This window comes from Gymnoscopelus braueri (assembly GCF_963280865.1).
Source record: "Gymnoscopelus braueri genome assembly, chromosome: 10".
NCBI classification, from domain to species: domain Eukaryota; kingdom Metazoa; phylum Chordata; class Actinopteri; order Myctophiformes; family Myctophidae; genus Gymnoscopelus; species Gymnoscopelus braueri.
In genome coordinates this window covers 10,959,631-10,980,274 of record NC_137611.1, presented here as the reverse complement: position 1 = coordinate 10,980,274, position 20,644 = coordinate 10,959,631, and the positions used below count along the sequence as shown (strand labels likewise).

Below are 20,644 nucleotides of genomic sequence, written 5' to 3'. Positions count from 1 at the left end.
TATAACATAAAATTAAATAAAGCGAAAATAGCAGACCCTACAAGCTCACAACGTGTAGATTGGCTATTTCTGCTATTTTTGAATGATTTTGAAAGTATTAACTTGCTTTGACCATCAAAGTGGTGGAAAAAGTATTCACATTTCTTACTTATAAGTAGGCCTATAACTATACTGAAATACTCTGTTACAAGTACAAGTCTTGTCTTGTTCTATTTATTGCATGTGATTTGAAGATCTGTGCTCTTGATTGAGTTGTCACAATCTGAACATTTATGGAGTGAGTGATTAATGAATGCTTAAACATTAATGGATAATGGCTGGTGTTTGGTGGGAGTTACCCATCTCCAATCTCCTGCTGAAGTCCTGTGATCAAAAACACACAACGTGAAGAAGAGCTCCTGCGCTTATGTCGGTTATATATAACTGTAGGCTACCCAAGTTGAGAGACCGCTCTCTCCATGAAAATATTCCAGCTAAATCCTTTAGATCTGTATGACTGTTATGGCACTTTTTAAATGGGTGAATGATTAAGCATCTAACTTATAACATTGTAAATATGTTAGATTGTTTTTAAATCGCTTGATTTTAATTGCTTGTAGGCCAATTATGTAATTATGTCACTTGGAAATATTTGATAAATGAGTGCCTGTGTCCCACAACCCAGTAGCCTATTAAATGGCGATTTTTTTAAATGATAAAAATGCAGATTTGAATGCACATCACTTGTTGGGGTGCTGGGTTAAAAAGAGGAGCATGAAAAGGTCATTGTATGAAATTTACTGGAGCGACGAGTCTACACGTTTGATTTGATTGTTAATTATGATTGACAGAGTAACATTAATTTTGCAAAATGTTTCTTCAGTGCAACTTCTTTCTTCGGTGCAAACTCAATTTTGTTTATTCATAGGCCTACAGAATATAATTCGTTCCTATATGTAGAACATAGCCTACCATTAATGGAAGACAAGTGTATGCGCGGTCAACATGCAATGACAGTGAGGAAAGGAATATTAAATAAATGATGTAGGCTATAGGCTAATTATTATATCATATTATATTATATTACAGTACTCTCAACTGCGCATGCTTATAATGTGAAAAACTCCGTTTACGCCGTCCACACGGCGACGCATAAACGCCGTTTTTAGAAATCTACACTGTGGCCGGAGTTTTCAAAAAGATGCGTTTACATGGACCAAAAACGCGTTTGCGTGTGGACGAACCCCCCAAAACGCATATAAAAAGCTACGTTTATGAAAATACCCGTGTACGTGTGGACGAAGCCTGAAACTCACAGCCGTACAGGGAGTAGGGACACATGTTTAGGTCACTTTGTCACTCAAACAGAATTGTGTATTATTTCTGCTCCCTTTTAAGTTTGCATAACATAAGATTGCTTATACTGACAACGTTATTTAGTATGAGCTATTATGGCAGCTCCACTACACTAGCAGACGAATCATGTAGACATAACCTAACATTTTAATTGTATTAAAACCCAATGCTATTAACATTTAGTTATTATGTCCCACACATAGGTGAAAGGACCATCAGCGGTCCATACATTTGGACAGATTGATTTCCATTTGATCGATTTCCATTTTTACTTTACATGATATTAGTGCATTATGGACTGTGTAATGGTAAATTGCACTGAGAAAATGTACTGTATGTGCAGAAAAGTCAGTTTACTTGTTTTTAAAATATATCAAATAAACAATGCAAACAGACTTTTCTGAGTAAATATTTGTAGACAACCATAGGCCAACATACCAGGGGGTCAGAGCAGAGCACATGTTGTGGAATATCTAAAAAAGACAATCTAGAACAAATAAACACAGCTCAAAGGAAGAGACCACGTACACACTGAACTACTGACTTTCTGCCGTGTGGAAGGCCTTGTGACGCAAGGTCACAAGGCCACAGACAGACAGACAGGCGAACAAGACAGACAGACAGGCGAACAAGACAGACAGACAGACAGACAGACAGACAGACACAGCGAACAAGTACCAAGCACAAGCAAACCAACCACTCCTAAAGCATTGGTTCTCAAAGTGGGGTCCGGGGACCCCCAGGGGTCCTTGAGGGAGTTCCAGGGGGTCCCCAGCTAAATGATAGATTAGGCACCAAATGGACCCTTATAGGTCTGTAACTCTGAGAGTGTACAAATGGAACCAAATTGTACACTCTCAGAGTTAAATTGACATAGATTTTACAATATAAATTGCGGTCCAAGTGATAGAAATGCCATTAAATGGGGGTCTGTAGCCCTAATGCATGTCAAACTGGGGGTCCTTGAAATTAAAATGGTTGAGAATCACTGCTAGAGCCGTAAAAAATCTTCTCTTATGGGGGTCCCCTGGCATATCTTTTGAAATGGGGGTCCGCGGGCTAATAAGTGTCAATTTGGGGGTCCTTGACATGAAAAAGTTTGAGAACCACTGTCCTAAAGGACACTTATGATACGGGTGTGCTGTTGGAATCTGTCTCTTGTGTTGTTTATTCATGACGCAAACTGTGAGGTATGTGTTGAGTTGAAGTAGAGTTAACTCCAGGGTCAACTTTATCAGCAATAGAGCACACATCCTACCAGCACCATGATAAGAATCACAGACCATCCATAACCTTTTGCTCGAATGCTGGCAGATTTGGTGTAGTGTTGTGTAGGACTGGATCTGTGTGCAAAGGTTTGTTTATTTTCATGTTTGGGAAGGCAGACTTTCCTGGCAGAATATAGATCAAGAAAGGCAAATACAAGCAGGTCCTTTGCACTCAAAGGACCTCAAGGGAAATAAGCTCCCCAGGTTAAGAAAAAAAACTTTTACTTCACTTTTATCAAAGTCAGTATGGACCTCTGAAAGGACATGCTGTGCTCTAGAAGTAAAAGAGACATAACATAAAGTAGTAACATAAATCATTGGCTCTCAAAGTGGGGTCTGGGGACCCCACAGGGGTCCTTGAGGAGGTTCCAGGGGGTCCCCAGTGAAATTATGTCATATAGCATCAAAATGAGTTTAACCACTTCAACCATATATACTGTATACTGTATCGGTTATTTGAAAACAGCCAATCTACAAGCTCACAACACATCACATTGTGACGCGTTGCAGACGCAGATCTGTCTGTCAGACAGACAGGCTGTGTTCATGAACCCGGTTGCCTGGTGTTAAAAGCTGTCACACAGGCTGCTGTTCCAGACCTTGAGGCCGTGGCTGCTATTGTGATGTCCATAGACACACTCAAGTGTATATGGGAACAAAATATCATTCTCCAACATGTATGTAAACACAGACAAGACATTATTTTAAAAATGAAATCACTAACGTAAAAAAGTTTATTAAAAAGCATTAATAGAGGGACAAGTTGTATAATACTGAAAACAAAGTAGGAGATGATCAAATATAAAATAATATAAATATTAGATCATAATAGACCATAATAGGCTACTGCTTCTATTCAAGTTATTAACAAAACATTTACTTGAGAAGTAGTTTTTGGCTACTCTACCTAACATCACAAGACTGCACTGAGTCCCTTAGTGGAGCAGCGTGACGACTTCCCCGTGGGCTAAATTGAATAATATATTCAAAAATAACTAGTGTGTGTGTGTGTGTGTGTGTGTGTGTGTGTGTGTGTGTGTGTGTGTGTGTGTGTGTGTGTGTGTGTGTGTGTGTGTGTGTGTGTGTGTGTGTGTGTGTGTGTGTGGGGTGCAGTACTGTATGTATCAGTTATTGCAGAGCTGTTCTGTTGTTGTAGTAACACCAAGACAAATCCCTAGCAACCATTTGTTGTTTAGCAATTAACTTTTCTGATTCTAATTTAAACATATTGTTCAAATTCCATACACCTTTGACTTTTATGATAGTATTCAATGTATGCTGAGCATTGATGTGCATAGTGTACTGGCTGTTGCTGTATACTTTGGGTTCTATAGTCATATTATATTGTTTCAATAAAATTACATTGTTTTCTCCAGTTTAATCTTAATTTGATTTCATTCCTACAACTACTGTATACACTCAATCTGGATGAAACTTTGTTACATAACATGTTTGGTATAGTGGCCATATTTGTAATAAGCAAGTCAGAGTGATCTAGATGGATTCAATCATAAATATGAGCATTCCAATGTGTTTCTAAAAAAAAGCATAAAGTAGACACCAAGTTTGCCAAAAATGACAAAGATTAAGGTAAGTAAAACAATTTTTCAAAACTAATATTTATTTGAAATATGTAAAATAGAGGTCCAGCCACACCCAGTCATAAAGATAAGCATTCCAACATGTTTCTAATTGTCAAAAAAACACTTGTCAAAAAAACACACCAAGTTTGCATTTATAGCTCATCTGGTTCAAAACCGTTTTTTAGCTGTTTTGTCATAACATTTCAAATTAGAAATATTGCACTTTTCTATGTTTCCCTAAACATAAGTATTCTGGACATTTTGAGCACCTCAGTAAATCTGTAGCTCCAACGGTTCAGCAGATAGAGCCATGTTGGAAGTAGTGCACCGGTTATGGTCATTTTAAAATGGTCATGGTCATTTTCGGGTATTTCGTCCCGGATGTCGAATTAGTCAAAGTTCCTAAGTTGTTCCCTGGGGTCATATTAGCCAAGAATAGTTGAGATATTCTCTCCTAAATGAAGTGCATACATATCTTAGCCAGGTCCTCTACTATAGTTCCAAACCTTTCCAACATCTAGTTATTTGTTTGAGAGCTGTAATTCTCAGAATCCAAAAAAGATATAACTCTTACCTTGTAGACTTTTGGGACGTATTCCTAAAAGTATATTGTGTTTTTCTAAATTAACAGCTCTTCCAAATATGTGTTCTATGGTTTGTGAAACTTTGGACCAAAAATGTTGTATTTTGAGCCATGTAAGGAAAATATGGGTATGGTCCGCCCTATTCTCCCCACATCCCCTCCAGCAGCTAGAATTTAGTGTGTACTTGGATATGGATAGAGGCAGGTGGCTTGCTCTGATCTGCAGCCTTCCACCAACATGACCTGCAGATGAACATGCAGTATACTGTATGCAGAATCATATTCGTCTGCCAATAGAATGCGAAGAAGAACTCTGCACCGGTATCTTTTAGATCACTGTGCGTGGCATCAAGTTCCCCAAGTAATGTAATGAGACTAGTCAGGGTATATTCTAGGAGTACTTTAAGCACATACCTTGCCCTTCTCACGGGGTAAGAGACAGTATCACATCCTAACAGGTTCTTGGAGGAAGACAACCACAAGCATCCGATAAGCACAGTGTATTTTGTCCAGGATTTACCATTGAGAATGAAGGCCACTCTACCCCTGAGCCACTGCCGCCTAGTTATGGCAAGAGATTTATTTCTGGACATCAACATATATAGATGTAGACTCTAAAATAACCTTGATATGTTGACTAAAAGCAATAATATAGCCATTTCCAGATTTTTGCCTATTGTTTAAGTCATTAATGCAAATTATGCTGATAAGGAATTTCTGGACATCACAAACATGGACTTTAACTCTTAAGACATCTTTCTAAGTTAACTGGACGCAACATGTTAGCCATTTCCAGTTAATTTGCTCATTAAGCGATTAATTTGCTGATTATGCTAATTATGATCAATACGTGGTCCCAGCATAGCCGGAGGATAATCACTCTACATCCATACTGTCTGGGATCCGGAAGACAACTGACTAAACAAGCGGGCTGCACAGATACACATGGGAACTCGCTGTGTCTGTGAGCCAATAAGAACACATTACGTCCAGTAAACACACACACTAGGCTGTGGGCAATACTGTAGCTGGGAATAGGCTGGCATTTGCTCCCACGTTACAATATAGAAACACTGTAGAAAGTTTCATGCTTCTTTCATAAAATGCCTACCATAATATGAGCTTATACGCCCCATTATTACATAGTCCAATGCAAAACAGGGACTAAGTCACTATGATTGGATATCTAATATTTTATTTCCTTGTTCCTGTTCTGATCCTGAAGACTTGGCGTTGCTACCTCCTGAGAGAGAAACATTAGTGTTCTGGTTTTCTTTTCATATTAAGTATGAATATCTGGAATTACCCCTTTCCCCTTTTAATTTTCATTCACCTTTTTAGTCGGGGTAAGTAACGTTGAGTCTTTTCTATTACGCCTGACCCCATCCCTTAAAAAATGAGGTTCACTGGACTCCTTTAAAACAGCCCTGAAAAGTCACCTTTCAGGACGCCAAAGGGGGAGGTAGTTTTCACTTCTCCCTTAGACAGGCGACCCCCCCCCTTTTCTACTATGTATATATAGTGTTTTATATTTATGATGATATTGAATGTTTGGTGCTATGTATATGTTGATTAATTGAATACCTAGGACCCCAGTGGAAACAAGATCGCAAAGACTTTTTTGGTGTTTCTGAGTGAAATGCATACAAGCAGAAAGTGAAGTTCAGTTAATATAAAACTTCTGAGCTATGCTTTTATCTGTAAGACTACGAGGTCAATGTTACTGTTGTCATTTCACTAAATTACAGGCATGCAGTACATTGTCAGTTATCTTCAATCGTCAACATTGTTTTAATATGTGATTTGTACAAATGTTTTTTTACTTGACCACAATGTTAACATTTAGATAGCAGGTTATTTAGTCAGATGCCAGATTCATTGTTTACCTGCTATTCTATTAATTAATAGTAGGCTACAGATTATTAGGTCCCGAGCACTGCACAGTAGTGTGAAGCCCTCTTGAAACTGCAATGATTATTATTAGGGCCCGAGCACCCCCAAAACCAAAACCAACATCATGAGATGAATTGCACCTTTGAATAGTATTGTACCTATATTGCACTTTGAATGCATTAGCAATTTCTTACCATGTTGTTTTTCTTTTTTACTGCTGCTCTCTCTCCTCTCTCCTAGATATTTTTAATGTCATAACAATGTCACAACAGAACTATCATAATAGTAATAATCACCATTTCTGTAATTTTGTGATTTGTTTGTAAGTCTGGATAATAAACAGTTAAACACGATACTTGCATTTACAAATACTTGATGTTTTGTGTATTGTGTAGCAATGCTTTGCTTATATCATACAGTTGTTCATTATAACATAATACAAATCACACCCAGTGTGAAGTGGGCGGTGTGGTCACAGTGGTCATCACAGTGATGGAAGTTCACTTAAAGAAAAGTAAAATTGTGGACCAACCATTGTACACCCCTAACTTAAAAAAAAACCTAAATGTGTTTTTTTTGTGTGTGTGTGTGTGTGTGTGTGTGTGTGTGTGTGTGTGTGTGTGTGTGTGTGTGTGTGTGTGTGTGTGTGTGCGCGCGCGCGCGCGTGCGCTGCTCAGGAGCGCAGCTGGCTGTCGGAGAAAAACACTGAATTGAAAATGAATTGAAATGTGTAACTTTATTTAATATCAAAATAATATAGGCTACTGAAATAATATCTTATATCATTATAATTATTAATAATTAATAATAATTATTTTTTAAATATATTTTTCTATTTATTATTGCTGTTTGCAAGTCCGAGAATCTGGATAGAATCTTGTATTGTGAGATGCCCCCGATTTTTTTAATCGTGTAGTGTGTGCATGTTTAAGATAATCTGATAAGAGAATCTTGAAAGATGATCTTGTAGTGTGTGATGATACCCGATTTAAAAATCGTTAATATTAAGATCATCTCGTAGTGTATGTCCACCTTAAGCCATCCAATCCTAGCAAAATGAGCAGGGGTTAGATGGGTTTTGTGATTGAGGCCAAGAAGTAGCCTTACAAGTTTGTTTTGGGATGTTTGGAGCCTTGTTTTTAAGGCCTTGGAGGTGTTGTGATACCATGAAGTGCATGCATAATCATAATGACCTTGAATGAGGGCCCCCGCAAGAATCTTCACAGTATTCTTACTGACTAGACGATCAATCCTCCACAAATAGCGTGTTGTTTGGTTGACATTTTTGATCACTTTTTCAGCGTTTTTGTTACCAGAGAGGTTTGCCTCCAAGATGGAGCCCAGGTAGGTAATTTCATCCTTTCTTTTGATGACATCATCACCCACTTTGATCGTGAAACTCTCTACATTCCTTTATCCATCATTAGTTTTATTTTGTGTTTATTAATAATAATAATAATAACGCACTTTATATTTGAAGCAAATCTCAAAGTGCTACAGGATTAAAAACATAAAAAGAAAGAGAAAACAACAATAATAATAAAACAGTGAAATGAAATAAACTTCAAATCAAGTCAGCAGGCACAGTAGAAGTTTAAAAAGATAAAACAACTACATCTCTATCTATGCAAATGCCTTGTTAAAAAGGAAGGTTTTTAGGCCCTTTTTAAAAGTGTCAATCGACTGTGGTGCTCTCGGATGGTCCGCGAGGGCATTCCACAGTTATTAAGGGCTAGAGATGGAGGAGAGACCCCCGTCACTGATCAAATAGCCCATTATGGTAATTACATATTACCTTTTGAATGTAATAAAAACACAAACGACTTAAGATCATGAATTTATATACTAGGTCTATATCCTGTGTATATAGACCTAGTATATATCAGTCATAACGTTATGGCTGATGTAATCTCTCAAGAACAGATTCTGCTCTGCGTTGGAATCTGTCGTGAAGGTTCGTCATAATAACGTGTACACACTGGGCTACAAGTGGGCGTGCCTTCAGATCAGGAAGCAGGCCGTGCTTTACCCAATCAAATGTAGTGGGCGGGATTTACGTGTCCGCCGATCATTCCCCACTCGAAACCAACCGAAACTAATTTAACAATAGCGTCCGCGGAGCAGACAAAACCACGAAAAGATATTCACATTTTAACTTGCTCTTTTATCATAGAAACAAGTGGGCTTATAACCAAAACGATCCATGTTCTCTGGGAGAAGTGGTGTTAGTGTTCCGTGTAGACATATTGTTAGTGGGAATGAAAACATAGTCGCACCACCGGAAGTGAAACGCTGAAGGCAGACCAAAACCCCGGTTTCCTTGCGCACAGGTGCTACGTCGTCATTGTCCCAGAGCCAAGTGAGATAGTACAAACAGCAGAGGGCGCTGTTTTTCCTTCTCATTTGGTTCTGGGTTCCCAGATTGTGGCTGATGTGACTATGACAGTTTACATATTATGTGGAATTATTTTAAATAAATAAGTGGGTGGCTCTTAAAAGAGCAGTTTTGGGGGTTTGTCAGAGGTTTACAAGTTTAAGCACGTTCTCCACGGATACGACGGGCCAGCTGGATGTCTTTGGGCATTATGGTCACCCTCTTAGCATGGATGGCGCACAGGTTGGTGTCTTCAAACAGACCGATCAGATAAGCCTCGGCTGACTCCTGGAGAGCCATGACAGCGGAGCTCTGGAAGCGCAGATCGGTCTTGAAGTCCTGGGCGATCTCCCTCACCAGGCGCTGGAAGGGCAGCTTGCGGATCAGCAGCTCGGTAGATTTCTGGTAACGACGGATCTCCCTCAGAGCCACTGTACCGGGACGGTAACGGTGAGGCTTCTTCACTCCACCGGTTGCCGGCGCGCTCTTACGAGCTGCCTTGGTGGCGAGCTGCTTCCTAGGAGCTTTGCCACCAGTGGACTTGCGAGCAGTCTGCTTGGTTCTTGCCATGTCTCTTTAGGTTCTAAACTTTTTACAAATTTAGTATTAGAGTTGTGTCATAAAAGGCGCAAACTGCAGCAATTTATTTCAGCGGCTCTGAGACGCCGTCGTTCTCTGATTGGTCAGTGGTCAGGAACCTCCTTCTCTGGGAGGAACCGTTCATAGTCCTGTAGCAAGTCCTCAAAAAAGTCCTTAGTTTTTGAGATACCCCCACCCGAGTTAGAACAAAACACAACCATGTTTTTTCTTATCTTTAGGGTCTCCCATTAATGAAATGGATTGTTGTGAAATTTTATTTTGGGGCAAAATTAGTTTTTTGGGCTATTCTTTAGAACTACTGGCGTGATGGTTCCTTGGGTCGATACTAAGAGACTGAGACTAAGAGGAGAGGAGAGGGGAGAGGATGCTCCGAGCCATAAGGGCTTGGAGTCCCAGTGGGACTATCCAGTGAGCCAGGCGACATAGGGACACTTCTCTCAGCCTCACGCATTAGCTAAATTCCAATACCTTAATTTCTGCCTCCTCCTCACTCCGTCCTCCAGCGTGCCGTGACTTAGAAATCGTTTGTATCCCAAATGCTAATTTGCTTTTGGAGGAGCTGAGAACGAGGAGAGCGCAGGCTCCCTAAGCCACTTGGAGTGAGATCTGGCAAAGATACAAGTTTATCTTTCATGTATCGTTTGCAAAACTGTCTTCGTTGAAATGGTGAATCATTTCTGTTGGAGGTTTTGCACGTCGGACATGGGGGACAGGAGAAGCTCAGGGTCTCCTTGGCTCCTAACTTTGCTCTTCTGCGCTCCAAGTGCCCAGGGAGCAATCCAGTGACCCCCATACTCCCCTCTACCCACCTGAGGGGAACCCTAGGCCCACTAAACTCTAGACCAGACCCACCCCCCATACTCCCCTCTGTCTAGGCACCCAGTAGATACGGTTCTGACAGCTCTACACTAACCTCCATAACCACCCCCACCCCTCTTTGCACACTCACACTGATTGCCTTCCTAATGTGTTAAAACATCTATTTCATGTTTTTCAAAATCTTGTGTCTACAAGATGACACTGCGCTTGTCCACGAGAAAAATAAATATTCTCGTGTATGTAGGGGAGGAGTAATGCAGTTGGGTAGGTAAGGGGAGGGGTGCAGAGATATTGGTTCATAATGCAAGATATTTTTTTGGGGTGGGGTGTATAGTCAAAGATGAATTTAGTTTGGACTAAATTTGATCCACAGAGCTATCCAAAACCTTTCAATATTGAAAACAATACTATCTATCAACTGACAATATTCTCTGCCACCACCTTCTGAATTACTGCAAATTGTGACTATTAGTTTTGTTGTGTTTTGAGGATATATAATATCTTGAAGCCTTGTTCCAGTAAAAAAGAAATATAAGTAGTTGGAGATTTATTATATAATTAGTTAAGCGGGTGACCATTTCAGAGTGTTTTAATAGAGTCACAAAATATTGGATTTCACAATGATCTAATTGTATCTCTGCAATTTGGTCCAATGGATGGATTCCCAGGCCCCCAAAACATGGGATTAGACACAAAACGTACTTGTCTAGGATACATAATGAAGCTATTTTAATGTTTTTTTGGCCATCTTGGACACCATCTTGAAAATAACACCTTAAAAGTGGTCAAACTTTGGTAAACTTTTAGTATGTTATTTAGGACACCTAATACTACAAAAAACTGTTGAGAAACCTTTTGTTCCAATTTTTTAGGGTACAGTGCTTTTTTTCATATATGCACCCGCCTATTATTTTTATGTTGGAATAACACTTTACTTTTTGTACTTCTAAATATACCAAATAAAAGTCCAAATCAAATTAAAAGTCAAATTCCTTCTCAGTTGGCATTGTTTAACCCTCCCTGAATATCTATTCTTGTGATTTTGGGGCAATGTTGAGGCAATTATGTATGTGAGCAAAGTACAGCACCATATTCAATCACACTCACACATGATTGCTGCATAGGAGCATAGATTAATTCATTTTGTTGAGAATTGCAGGCCTCAATACAGAGAAGCATTACACAAATGGAATACTGTGATTAGGGGTATGTCTAAAGAAGTCTCATTTGCAATAAAACTGTACTAGATCTCTCCATACAACCACTGGTTATTGTTTAATAGCATCTTAGGCTATGCACTAACAGCTTATTTGACATAAATGTATGTTTTTGGGCGGTGAAACCGCCCCTATAAGTGAGATTTGGAAAAATGTACAAATATCTTGGGCAGTGAAACCGGCCCTGAAAGTGAGGTTTGGAAATTTGTACAATTATCCTGCGCTGTGATTGGCCAATCACAATCTATTCAGGACTGTGATTGGCCAGTGTCACATGACACATGTGCATAGCCCTATATAAGCAACCATAACTTGAAAAAAAAACATAAATTTGTTTTTTTCAAGTTATGGTTTCGTCCATCATAAAGAGTGTTTCAATAAATGTATTTATCTTTTGTACATGATTGGTTGACTCCATTCAGTATTGTGATTAGCTAGCAAGACACCGCCCACTTCACACAGGGTGTGATTTTTTTTCTAAATGAGGGAAAGTAGAGGAGTCCTCACTACAAAAGTACAATTTCTGCCTAAACTAAAGGTATGTTTAAAGGACTATATTTCAGTATTTCTTTATGTAAATTACATTCTGACTCTTTGGTGATGTAGGGTAGACACCTGGTTCATACCTCAGCAAATTTGATGAAGATAAGAGTGAGCATTCTCAAGTTATAGCATTTGTGGTCACCTTTGCCCTATTCAGATTCGCCTTTTTTAGAGATTGGGGTAGTTCTAAAGAATAGCCAAAAAAACTAATTTTGCCCCAAAATAAAATTTCACAACAATCCATTTCATTAATGGGAGACCCTAAAGATAAGAAAAAACATGGTTGTGTTTTGTTCTAACTCGGGTGGGGGTATCTCAAAATCTGAGGGCCTCTGCTACAGGACTATCACGCTACTCGTAGTGATTGGAGGGGAACTCATACACACTCACCCCACTCTCTCATTCATATTTATGATTGGTGGGGCGCTCACAGACAGTACTAAGTTGAGGATATAAAAATCTTCGTGTCACTGTTCTCCAGCACATTTTTACGTAGTTCAACGTTAGAAATAAATTTTAATTATGAGTGGACGAGGCAAGACCGGAGGAAAGTCCAGGGCGAAGGCTAAGACCCGCTCATCTCGTGCCGGGCTCCAGTTCCCCGTGGGTCGTGTCCACAGGCTGCTGCGTAAAGGCAACTATGCCCAGCGCGTCGGTGCCGGCGCCCCGGTTTATCTGGCGGCTGTTCTCGAGTATCTGACCGCTGAGATCCTGGAGCTGGCTGGAAACGCTGCTCGTGACAACAAGAAGTCTCGTATCATCCCCCGTCATCTCCAGCTGGCCGTCCGCAATGACGAGGAGCTCAACAGACTGCTGGGTGGAGTGACCATCGCTCAGGGCGGTGTGCTGCCCAACATCCAGGCTGTCCTGCTCCCCAAGAAGACCGAAAAAGCCGCCAAGAAATAAATCCCCTTAATACGACTGAACAACCCCCACAAAGGCTCTTTTAAGAGCCACCCACTGTTTCTATATTAAGCGTTCCTCCTTAGCCATTTTCTCCCGTTCTTCACACTCATTTTCTGCAATAGCAGTTAATTATTGAATTGTATTCTGTCATATCAGTCTTTCAATTATAGCATTTACAGATCACTCTCATGCATTATGCGCTTATGAGGTCTGATCACTCGTATTTAGCAAAACTAAACAATAAAGGCCCGGAGATCGAGGCTAGATCACTCGCTATATGTGTGTGTATAATAACTACATAATGTACATATAGGTACCTTTAGCTCCTGTTCAGACTTGTTTTCTGCAACTTTAGTCAATCATTTAATTGCATTAACACAATATAGTGTACTGAGTCATGCACTCATGCATCATATGCTTATGAGGTCAGCTATATGCCTGTGTAACTACATGTATATTTGAAAGTAATACATATAGGTACATGTATGTATTATAATATATAGGCCTACTCATTGGTAAATAGTTAATTTGCCCACAATCACGCATTGCATGGACAGATCTAAACATCAGATCATACCCGATACTTTGAAATGTTTTAACAGTTTATTTTCGTGTTTGTCTAGTCTCTTTTAGGTGTTGAATGTTTTTTACACATTAGATTATATCCATTTTGGGTGTTTTTTTGCACTGTGTACTTTAAAAGTGTATCCATGGGCTTGAAAGTGTTTTTATATACCTTGCTGATGGGATTTGCACGAGGAGCATTACTGCCTTCTGTCGTTGTTAGGACAACGCCACTAATGTTCATTATATGCGCTTCATACATGGGGATTGTAGTGTGCAGATTCACATGGCTCAGTTTCCGATTATAACTATTGTCAGGTTTCTCACCTGATAATGTATACATTAAGGTACTCAAACCATTCATTGACATAGTTCTCACTGCAGATACACTAAGGAACTTTCCTTTAATGAAGTTGTGGGTGGCTCTTAAAAGAGCCTTTGTGGGGTAAACAGGCTGTTATGTGGATGTTTACTTCTTCTTAGCGGCTGCCTTGGGCTTTGCTGCCTTCTTTGCTGGTGCTTTCTTGGCGGCAGCGGGCTTCTTCACTTTCTTGGGGCTCTTGGTCGCCTTCTTGGGGCTCTTGGCTACTGGTTTCTTTGCAGCTGCAGGCTTCTTTGCCTTCTTGGGAGATTTCTTAGCGGCTGCGGGCGTCTTGGCTGCTGCCTTCTTGGGAGATTTTTTTGCAGCGACGGGTTTCTTGGCTGCCGCCTTCTTGGGTTTGACTGCCTTCTTAGCGGGTTTCTCCGCCTTCTCTTCAGCCTTCTTGTTGAGCTTGAAGGATCCGGCAGCACCGGTACCCTTGGTCTGAAGCAGGGTGCCCTTTGCTACCAGTTTCTTCACAGCGGTCTTGACACGGATGTTATTCTTCACCACGTCGTATCCGCCGGCAGTTAGAGCCTTCTTGAGCGCGGCCAAAGACACACCGCTCCTTTCCTTGGAAGAGCTCACAGCCTTGACGATGAGCTCCTGGACGCTGGGAACGACCTTCTTGGGTTTGGCGGCGGCCTTCTTCTTGGCTGCTTTGGCCGGGGAGGCTACAGCTGGAGCTGGGGCGACTTCTGCCATTCTTTTCTGTCTCGTATTTCAGATGCACTGTACTAGGTCTGAGCAGACTGGTGGTAAAAGAGAAGGAGGGGTGGAACTTAAAGGACATGTGAGAACCATGTAGACTCAACCCACTAGGTCAGCGCTCTGTGCTGCAGAATACTGAGACACTTGTGTTTTCTCTCCAACTAAAACCAAATAAAATACAGACGGAGAAATACATTGAAGTCAAATAACAAATGGAACAGATAGCAGACACGTTTCACTTCATAATTAAATCATGTGGAGCGCTGAATACTCCTGCGTTTTGTTTGGAGATGTTTAAAACCTCACTTATACTGCATTACATGAGGAGTAGTTTGCCAGCTTTCCTCTGTAATTTGTCTTTTAAAATAGTTTTAACATAGAACACACAGTTCCCTATTTGCTGCAGAGCAAGCTGAGATGTCTGGCTTTGGAATAAAAGTAAAACAGGTCGTCTGTAGCAAAGCGTTTTGTTTTAAATGTAAAACTTTTCAGTGTCTGCTAACACAGTGCTGCTGTTGGCCTGCCCTGTGGCATGGACACTTATGAGAGGACACTGGTCATTTATCTGGCTCTGCTACGCTCTTGTTTTGTGAATAATTATGAAAAACCTGACATGTTTCAGTTAATTTCACATTTACATTTATTATTTATATTTGTTCAAAGATGGCCAGTTGAGAGCAAGCTCCACTTTTCCAATGCCATTTACAAAACATTTGGCATACTGCTCTACACAATTTAAAATGGATAAACACAACACACCACACAGTATGAAGTTAAATGTGTTTATTAGCTGGCCACATGGATAGGCCTACCTAAATGACCTATATGGAAAGGAAATTAATGCCATTTTCAGTTGTGTTCAGCTGTCAAAATGACTGCTGTGAAAGGGGTCTGTCTGCTAGTAGCTCTGACATGTATACTACATAAGTTTTTTTTTTTTTTTTTTAATTTTTTATCCCGCGATTTTTGTAACCCATTTTTTTTCACCCGGTGCCAATTTCCTAAGTGATCCTGGGCACTACACCAGCCCTACACCAGTATTACACCTGTCACCCCACAGTAGGGAGGCCAGGGCCGAGCTCATGCTTCCTTCAGGCATGAGAGCCAACTGACCTTCTTGTCACCTGACAGGGGGGAGTTTCCCTGGTTGGACGTAGCGCGTGGAAGGAACACGTTATTCCAACCAGTTCCCTTCCCCTCCATCAGGCGCCCCGGCTGTCATGGGGGAGGCGGTATAGTGACCAGGATTACTACATGTTTTTGTGAGGGTATTAACTACCCTAGGAGACACGGGGAGAACATGCAAACTCCACACAGAGTAGGCCCTACTACATAAGTTTTAATTAAAAAAGTATGAAGTAAAATGATGCCATCATCCCAATCCCATCTTCCTTTTGCCTATGCATACGATTGCTGAGTAAATTGACATCCAGGCCAGCCAACATTAATAATCTTTAAGGTATTACTCGGCATCAAAATAAATTGAGTCAGGGTATTTTTTTGGGTTGTTGCTTTATTGTCACAATTACTTGACAAACAAAACAGAAGTTATCATAACAGTGCAATAGCGTTAGGAACATGCGTTAGAAAATAAAGTATATATACATGCATCTCTAGTAGCACTTGCTACAGTATTAGGGTGCCCATGTTAAAATGTCAATTTCAAACTCAAACATTATTAAAATGCTTTTGATTCAAAAAATAATTGGCTGGTGATAAATGCGGATCAACTCTTTCTTGAAAAGATAGGTGGCCCTTAAAAGGACCGTTGTGTTTATGAAAGACTAGGCAGTTTATTTGGAGCTGGTGTACTTGGTGACAGCCTTGGTGCCCTCAGACACGGCGTGCTTGGCCAGCTCACCTGGGAGCAGCAGGCGAACGGCGGTCTGAATCTCCCTGGATGTGATGGTGCGGCGCTTGTTGTAGTTAGCCAGTTTGGCGGCTTCACCCGCGATACGCTCAAAGATGTCGTTGACAAAGGAGTTCATGATGCCCATGGCCTTGGAAGAAATACCGGTGTCAGGGTGAACCTGCTTCATGACCTTATAGATGTAGATGGCATAGCTCTCCTTCCTGGACTTTCTGCGCTTCTTGCCGCCCTTCGTAGCGGTCTTGGTGACGGCTTTCTTGGAGCCCTTCTTGGGCGCTGGTTTCGCAGCTTCGGGCATTTTCTCTCTCCTTGTGAAGAGATCAAAGACGATGTGACTTGAAACCGGTGTTGCACCAGTATTTATACCAACCCCATGCAAATGTAGTGTGCTACTCCCACCACATGATTGGGTGATTCTGCCACAAGGAGGTGTCTTTGTTCAGTGATGGAAGAAGTACTCAAATGTTTTAATTAATTAAAAGTATCAATACTGCAATGTAGAAAATAAATAATCTTATTTACAAATCTGTTAGTACAAGTCCAGTATTAAAAATGTACTTGATTAAAAGTACAAAAGGTTGGCATCAACATGTGCCTACTTAAAGTACCAAAAGTAAAAGTTTTCAAATGTGTAAAATGTATTTAAAAAAATCCAGATCTACAAGCTCATAACTTCTGAGCAGGCGTTGTGTAGCCTGGTTCCAGACGAATCTGCCTTTGCAAAATCGCATAGCACTTTAGTGTGTCGTGTGATATTGTCTGGCCACGCGAGGCTAGGCGTTGTGAGCTTTTTTTTCTTCAAATAGCCAGAGTAGGCTATATAGGGCTGAAGCATTAATGTATGTTTTGTAATAACAATCAAAAGATATAAAGTAACTAGTAACTAAAGATTTCAAATAATTGTAGTGGAGTAATAGTGCAATATTTCCCTCTGAGATGTAGTGGAGTAGAAAGTAGAAAGTATTTCTCCAGTTACGTATACTCCAGTTACGTAAAAATACCTAAAAAATGTACTTGAGAACATGTACTCCGTTACTTTGCAGCACTGTCTTTGTTTTCCCCTATAATATAGGGGAAAACATGTCCCTCTCATTTTTAGAGGGACAATAGAGCTCTATTGTCCCTCTAAAAATGAGAGGGACAAAGTGTATTACATGGGTCCACATTCAGGGTATAATTATAATTTAATGGAATAATAATATTTATATTATATTTTTTATATGATTTCATCATTTGATTTATCACATTTGTATGAAACATAAAAAAAAACATTAAAATATATAAAGGAAAAATGCCAGGGGGCATAAAGCCCAAAGGTCATTTTGGGGGTGAACTAGCCCTTCTGTGTTCTGAGGACGTACAGGAAGACAGGCAAAGCGAGCTGTGTGTGCGTTGCCAAAAAGCAAACACGCGCGCACGCACACACACACACTGTCACACACACTAGATGGAGCACGACCGTGGATTTCTACTACATTACACTATACCACTACACTATACTGTATATTCTCTTAACATTCTTTTATTATACCATTATATACTGCATACACACTATTGCTGTACTATATTATATTATCATATACTATCTTACACTATTATATTTGCTACTATTGTTATTGTTACTACTTGCACTATATCTCTTTCTGTCTCTCCTCTGTCTGTCTCTCCCTCTCTCTCTCTTCTTTCCCCCGACACGGTCGAGGCAGAAGGCCGCGGCGCCACCCTAGAGCCTAGGGTCTGCCTGACGTTTCTTCCAGTTAAGAGGGAGTTTTTCGTTGCCACTGTCGCAAAATTGCTTGCTCAGGGTGGGATGTCGGGTCTCTTCTCTACATGTAAAGTGTCTTGAGACAACTTGTTGTGATTTGACACTTTAATAAAATTGAATTGAATTGAATTGAATGGCTGAATGGGTAGAGAGGCCGCCTGGGAAACAGAAGGTCCCAGGTTCGATTCCCAGCCCTGACAATGTGTTGGGTGTATTTAAGCAAAACCCTTAATCCATAAGGACCTCCCCAACCTCATGTCTGACCACGTGAGCAGCAATAAGCAAAAATCTGAATTTCGCCATGGTCTAAGACGAAGACGACGAAGATGAGGAGACTGAAGGGAATAAGGGAATAAAAGAGATGATGAAGACAGTGAAAAAGACCACTGAGTGTGACATTATGGTGTACTCACTAATGTTCATTATGGTACCATTTTTGTCTACTCATTCTGTGTCTCAGAGGACGGCTGCAGACAGTTGCCTACCAGTGACATCATCAGTAGGACGGTTTGGTCGTTTAAAACACTATTTCAATGTTTCAATTTTATTTCGTATTTACGCGACAACAATGGCTTCTATTATAGCATGCAAACTTTCCAGGAATATAAAGCCTGCAGTTTATATTAGCTTGGATTCCCCATCGATGTTCACTGGTAGACCGGTTTCTGACAGAAATGATATCATATTATCTCCCACCATATAATTGAACTCCTGCAATCTGGTAGGAGGTTTAAGAGCATCGGGACAAGCACCAGCATGCTGTCCAACAGTTTCTTCCCCCAAACCATCAGAACCCTGAACGCTCACCATATACTGCCCCCCAAAACCAACATCATGAGATGAATTGCACTTTGAATGCATTAGCACTTTTTTACCTTGTTGTTTTTCTTTTTTACTGCAGCTCTCTCTAGGTTTCATTTTTCATTTATTAGAACAAAACTGTCATTCTAACAAGCATATATTATTATAATGGAGAATAATGGGGCAAAAAGTGGCAAAAATGCAATTATGAGGTCAATGACCGCTCAAGGTCACCAGAGGTCAGTCAGAAAGTGCTTCCACGTCTGAAATCAAACCTCGGGGTATATGATACATAGATGATGAAAATGTCATGCTTCTTTCATAAAATGCCCAATTAGTTTGCTTAACTGCCCAGTATAATACGATAAACGAAATGAAATCCTGCTCAATGGAAAGGAAGGGGATATTCATCAATATGGAAGTTCACTTAAAGAAAAGTAAAATTGTGGACCAACCATTGTACACCCCTAACTTAAAAAAAAACCTAAATGTGTTTTAGTGCATAGTCCTATTTATAGGGCTATGCACATGTGTCATGTTTCACTAGCCAATCACAGTCCTGAATAGACTGTGATTGGCCAATCACGGTGCAGGGTTAGGGGGGTACACTGGTGGCCAATCACAGCGCAGGGTTGGGGGGGTGCAATTTTCAAACCTCACATATAGGGGCGGTTTCACCGCCCAAAAATAAGTGGAATAATGATTTGGTAATACGAATAATTTGTTCAGTAGGATCCGTAGCCCCCGCAGGGCCTCGTGCTCCACAGTACGGGCATAGATGTCTCCTTTCTGAGGGGTGAAGCGCAGGGTGGAGATGTGAAGGAAGGTCCCATCAGGATTAGCCAGGTATCGTGTCATAGGATCTTCTCCAGGGACTTCCACATCATTCTTAGTCCACTTTACTTTGATGGAAGGATGGAAAAGGTGGTTGACAAAGCAGATGAAGGTGTTCTCCACCTCCTCCATCACTTCATCTTTAAGTTTGGAGTAGATCGCGTCACAGTTTCAGAGGCATCTATAATACCAACTAATTTATTTTAATAGTCATGAAATGAAGCAGTGGCTCATGTAACAGTGGACGTTCTGTGGACCCCGTCATTGACAAAAATACAATAATCACCATCACCCAGAGTCAGATGAATTATAATATCATCTGCGTGAAAGCATCCATCGCCAAGGCGTATGACATGTGTTCCCAAAACAGGGTGACACATTTCTTTTTTTCTTATAATTTTTGACAGATATACGAGAATGGTACACACAAAGTGCTATATTTGTCCTGTTTCCAACTATTGGTAAAATAAGAAATAAGCGGAATGCTTAAGTAGTATGATCACCAAATGCATGATATTATCAGCAATCTGCCTTTATTCACTACAGTATCGACCTCTCTCGTACACTGGAGTGATGCTTTGGGAAAAGGAGGAAGCTAGAGGCCTTTGTGATGCTGA

At 40.5% G+C, this 20,644-nt stretch overlaps 4 protein-coding genes across 4 annotated transcripts; 1 reads left to right on the top strand and 3 right to left on the bottom strand.

Annotated features, from left to right (window-relative positions):
- Positions 1 to 9,195: 9,195 nt before the first annotated feature.
- On the bottom strand, positions 9,196 to 9,606 carry LOC308092978 (histone H3.2-like; the record flags this gene model as incomplete). The annotated part of the gene is made up of 1 exon (XM_080439163.1): positions 9,196 to 9,606. One exon carries the CDS (start codon positions 9,604 to 9,606, stop codon positions 9,196 to 9,198), a length of 411 nt encoding a protein of 136 aa, XP_080295289.1.
- A 3,131-nt stretch (positions 9,607 to 12,737) lies between these two features.
- On the top strand, positions 12,738 to 13,121 carry LOC308092990 (histone H2A-like; the record flags this gene model as incomplete). The annotated part of the gene is made up of 1 exon (XM_080439175.1): positions 12,738 to 13,121. One exon carries the CDS (start codon positions 12,738 to 12,740, stop codon positions 13,119 to 13,121), a length of 384 nt encoding a protein of 127 aa, XP_080295301.1.
- A 1,033-nt stretch (positions 13,122 to 14,154) lies between these two features.
- Positions 14,155 to 14,751, bottom strand: LOC308092974 (histone H1-like; the record flags this gene model as incomplete). The annotated part of the gene is made up of 1 exon (XM_080439159.1): positions 14,155 to 14,751. The coding sequence occupies one exon, from the start codon at positions 14,749 to 14,751 to the stop codon at positions 14,155 to 14,157; it is 597 nt and encodes a 198-aa protein (XP_080295285.1).
- Positions 14,752 to 16,550: 1,799 nt separating this feature from the next.
- On the bottom strand, positions 16,551 to 16,925 carry LOC308093000 (histone H2B-like; the record flags this gene model as incomplete). The annotated part of the gene is made up of 1 exon (XM_080439185.1): positions 16,551 to 16,925. One exon carries the CDS (start codon positions 16,923 to 16,925, stop codon positions 16,551 to 16,553), a length of 375 nt encoding a protein of 124 aa, XP_080295311.1.
- Between the last annotated feature and the right edge of the window lie 3,719 nt (positions 16,926 to 20,644).